Below are 4783 nucleotides of genomic sequence, written 5' to 3' on the forward strand. Positions count from 1 at the left end.
CCCCCCCGTCTGCTTGCTGTGTAGCGTCTGACTGGCCTGCTGCAGGAGGGCGCTGAGCAGCCCCCACGATGAACTGTCCTGTGAGCCTCCGAGTCCCGGGGGAGTGCCATGCTCTCTCCAGTTCTGTTTCCACAGCCTTGTGGGAGCCCCCGAACCTCAAGCGGTGTAGAGAAGTGCATTCAGTTTTGGAAGACAGCATGGAGAAAATTCAAGGCGTGTTTATATCACGGGGGCGGGGCGGGGACGAGGCCCGGAAGTCACGCAGGGCAGCAGCACAGATACAGCCCGGTGAGCGCTGAGAGCCAGTCCGGCCCGAAAACCCCAGAACAGAGATAGCGGCTGTCACGGGTTTAGCCTGCACGGGCGAGGTCAACAAGCAGTACAATGTCCGTCTGTCCAGAAGGCCATCAGAACAGACAAACACGCCGTGAAGAAAACAGGAAGGGACACTCCGTCTCCTGCAGCGGGTGCTCCAAGCCCCAGGCCTGCTCGGGCTTGACCTGATGTTCCCGCACCTGTTGCCGGGAGGCCTGTTAGCTGCCGCCCACCCGCCCCTCCACCCGACTGCTGGCTGTGTGCAGACGGAGGGGCCAGGGCCGAGCGGCTGAGCAGGGCTGCCTGTCGACTCAGCTGTGACTCACCACTGGCCTGTCCCACGGCAGCCCCTCTGCCTGTGCGCTGTTTGTTGCTGTGATTCTGGGGGGCGTTTATGGCAAATCGGAGGTCTCTGGCAGTTCTTGCACATTTGGCCTAGTACAGTGGGTTGCAGTCCCCCGCCCCTCAGTGAAGAACAGCGGTTCTCAACCTTTCTCATGCTGTGACCTTTCCATATAGTTCCTCACGTTGTGGTGACCCCAACCATAAAATTATTTTCATTGCTACTTCATCACTGTCATTTCGAATTGGGTGACCCTGGTGAAAGGATCGTTCCACACCCCACAAAGGGGTTGCGACCCCCAGGTTGAGAACTGCTGGTGTAGAGCCCCCCACTTGCCCCTGTCCCTGTCACTTGGCTGGAAGCTGGGCCTTGGCCACGCCACGGGGCTCCCCACAGCTGGTCCCTCAGATGTTGGGGACCAAGCTTCTCCAACGCCGGCCATTGACTGGCCCTCCCGGTGCGGCAGCCCGGTGTGGCCTCTGTCACAGCACCCGGGGCTGGGTGGCTCTAGCAACATGAGGTGGGAGTCACCGTGTCTCTCCCTCCAGCATGTTCCCTGTGGAGGCAGGGTGGCATGCACAAGCCCCGCCGAGAACTGTCCTCACCAGCGTGCGTTTCAGAAGGGACGTCTGCTCTCCCACCTCTTTCCAACAACCTTGCTCCTGGCTGCCCAGACGCCACGCTCTCCTGGCGCGTGGCAGACGGTGAAAGTGGCCCGTCATGGGAAGGCCCTCCGCTTGCTCCCCTGAGAGTGGACCACTTTCCAGGAGAAGGGATCCCTCTGTTCTCTCGCCCCACCCCCGGGGGCAGTGTGAGGGGCTGTGTGACCAGGCCCCTCTACCTTCTGGCTGCATGTGCCCACTGCAGTGCCACATGGACCTAGCACTGCAGTGTTGGTCTAAACCAGGGGTGGGCACCTTTTCCTACCAAAGGCCATTTGGATACTTACAGGATCAGTGTTAGGCCATACAAAATGATCAACTTAAAAGTCTGATCAATTAACTCACCCACGTGACGGCACAGGCCGCCTGCCGTGGTGTGGCTGCGTTTTGAGTGCAGTGCACTTGCTTGACGGTTCAAAACCACCAGCAGCTCCGCGGGGGAAAGATGGGGCTTTCTGTAAACAGTTTCGGAAACCCACAGGGGGTGCCGTGAGCCAGCACCTGTACTGATTTCCCAGCCATGGGCAGCCGTCAGACAGACCTGGACTAGACCACAGTGCCCAGCCTGACTGACCCTTCACCCCCTTTGCACAGCCCCCTGTCCCGTAGCACCCTTGGATGCCAAGCCTTGTTGTAAGGCGCTGATTTAGGGTCCAGGTGAAATAGAGGTGCTTGGTTTCCCTTCCTGGGTCACTTGGCGCAGGTGTCCCGCACTGTCTCGTAGGGGTGGGGCAGGGTAGCGGACAGAGCCCTCACCGCGGTGGCTTTGCTTTCTGTGCAGGAGGTGAACGGCATCACTGCGGCCCTGGCCGAGGAGCTCTTCGAGAAAGGTGGGTGGCCACACAGACAGGCACCCGTGGAGTGCCGGGTGCAGCCTGCCAGCCCTGCTGGGGGAAGGGTGGGATTGAGCAGACAAACCCAGCTAGGGCACCTGTAGGCAGACAGAGCGGAGCTGTGGCTGCTCACCTGAGATCGCTCCGCAGCTGTGGTGGAGGTCAGGTCGCAGGCCAATGCCGGCCCTGCGGAAGTCTGAGGTGGAGTGGCTCGCCTGAGCTGGTCCTTTGTCACCCAGCCTGGTGCTCAGCATGTTGCCAACATACCTAGGTGGGCTCGGTGACCTGGTGGAGGGCATGTGGCGGGAGGAACGGGATCAGCTGAAAGCCAGCACTGGGCCTGCCCTCGACCCCTGCCCTGCTCTGGCACTGTCACGTGCAGGGCCCGCGCCCTCCCCCCCCACCCCAGCACCGCGGACAAATGGTCTCTGCCCCGTGCTGCTCCTCCTCAGCCTTTGCCAGCCTGGAGCCTCAGACCCTAGCACCCCAGCACCCCAACTCCATGGGGCAGCTCCTCGGTGCCCAGGCTCACTCGAGGGCGTGGCCTTGCAGGAGAGCAGCTCCTGGGTGCCGGCGAGGTTTTTGCCATCGGGCCCCTGCAGCTCCACGCTGTCACCGAGCAGCTGCGTCAGGGGAAGCCCACCTGTGCCAGTGGGGACGCCAAGACCGACCTGGGGCACATCCTGGACTTCACCTGTCGCCTCAAGTACCTGAAGGTAGTCCCAGGAGCCGCTGCGTGCGAGCTGGCCAGGCGTGTGGGACAGGGCACGGCAGAGGGGACTCCAGGGATGGAAGGCCCTCTGCTGCCCTTGAACTGCACTTCTGGCTCAGCACCGTGGGGGGGGGTGTCCCCGGGGGTGCCCCGGGCCCCTCGAGCTGCAGGCAGCCCCACTGGGAGTCGTACCCATGGCTGCAGGTGTCCGGCACAGAAGGACCTTATGGGACCAGCAACATTCAGGAGCAGCTGCTGCCGTTCGACCTGTCCATCTTCAAGTCTCTCCGTCAGGTGGAGGTGAGGCCCTGGTGTGCGCACGTCGGGTGCACAGCCCGTCCGGGGATGTCAGGCCCACCTGGAGACCGAGGAAGGGGGTCCCTGCTGGGCCGGGCCTGTGACCTCGGAGCAGTGTGAGTTAGAGCCCAGTACATCTTCCCGCAAGCCAGGCAGAGCCCACTCCAAACCTGCGCTTCCTGAGACTGGGGAGCTCTGCCCCCCAGGATACCCACCCCCAGTAGTTATTCCTGGGACAACTTTGTTTCCACTTTCAAACAAGGAGGTCCTGCAGGATGAGTGGCTGCTCATGCTGGAAGGTCACAGCCCAGGTCCAGGCTGTGCTCGCCACCTGCGTCTTCCCAACAGCCCAGTGATGTGCACCTCTGTCCCCGCTTCGGCATCGAGGAAACGGGCTTTGCAAGGGGCAGGCGTGAGGCCAGGGTCGTGCGGTGCCTGAGGGGCAGCGGGACTGAGGCTGCTGGGCTCCGGCCATGCTCTGCAGCGGGCACCTGTGCGGTGCCTCAGCCACTACTGGCAGTCTTCGTCAAGCGGGCTTTGGGAGTCCAGTGCAGGCTAGCTTGGCAGGCAGTGCTCTGGGTCTGCGTGTGGGTGGCCCAGGGACAGTGCTACAGCCTCTGGGGCCCTGCCTCATGGGGCCAGTCTTCCGTGCCCTGGTTCTCCTGGTCTACCTGCCCAGCCATCAGCAGCCCTGTGAGAGTGGGAATCAGACGGCTTTCAGAGTGGACGCATCAGCGTTCTGAGGGTCTGCAGGGAGGCTGGGGAAGAGGCTGGGTTTGGGTGGGTCTCTGCTGGGTCAGCACCCCTCCCTGAGACGCAGCCCCTCCCGCTCCCAGATCAGTCACTGTGACGCGAAGCACATCCATGGGCTGGTTGCGTCCAGGCCTACCTTGGCCACCATGAGCATGCGCTTTTCCGCAACCTCCATGAAGGTAAGCAGGGGCCCTGGGGCTCAGGTCCAGCTGGAGACCACCCCCAGGGGGTGTGGGGGGGGTGTGGGCGGCAGCGGCACCCTCGGAAGCAGGGCCTTCCCCGTTGGACAGCTAGCTCGGGGTTTCCATCAGAGTTCATCCGAAACCAGCAGCAGCCAGTGAGGGCTTGGGGCGCACCTTGCCCTGGAGTCCAAAGAATGCCCACGAGCTTCTGAGGAGCCGAGTGCTAGGGGGGCAGGAAACGGCTGTGTGTCCGCGCTCAACCCTCCAGCCGCCGCCGCACAGTCTGTGTCCTTGGGGTGGTTAGCGGGCAGCAGGCGTTTGGTGTTCCCCTCCCTCGGTGGGCTTGGTCATGTAGGAACCTTCCTCGGGGGCAAAGGGCACGCCTGACGCACAGTGTCTGCTTGGATGAACGGAGCCCTGTGGTCAGGCCGGCCCCTCGAGAGTGGCTGCCTGCCCGCCGCCCAGCAGAAGGGGCCCCGCCATGATGCAGTGAGGGAGTGGTGGGAGGGCCCTGCCCCGTGAGAGCCCTTGGCTTTAACCCTCTGAAATCCAAGCCACTGTGGTGGGCCCAGCTCCCACTCCTGACGTCCCTCGTGTCCCCTGGGATTGGGCCCCAAGTGGTTTCTCTTCTCCCCTGTTGTGCTGCTGTGGTTGAGGCTGAGTGCGCGCGCGCACGCGCGCGCGCA

General features: G+C 63.1%; 1 protein-coding gene across 1 annotated transcript in view; it reads left to right on the plus strand.

The window, feature by feature from the left end:
* The window catches only part of NISCH (nischarin), a 25043-nt gene that overhangs the window by 6660 nt on the left and 13600 nt on the right, over positions 1-4783 (plus strand). The window contains exons 4-7 of the mRNA XM_045297416.1: positions 2102-2150; positions 2706-2869; positions 3070-3165; positions 3999-4094. Coding sequence (XP_045153351.1) covers positions 2102-2150; positions 2706-2869; positions 3070-3165; positions 3999-4094 — 405 coding nt within the window. The remainder of the gene's footprint in view (positions 1-2101; positions 2151-2705; positions 2870-3069; positions 3166-3998; positions 4095-4783) is intronic.

This window comes from Echinops telfairi, unplaced genomic scaffold (assembly GCF_000313985.2).
Source record: "Echinops telfairi isolate 266 unplaced genomic scaffold, ASM31398v2 ScPeMD7_7420;HRSCAF=8458, whole genome shotgun sequence".
In the NCBI taxonomy this organism is placed as follows: Eukaryota; Metazoa; Chordata; class Mammalia; order Afrosoricida; family Tenrecidae; genus Echinops; species Echinops telfairi.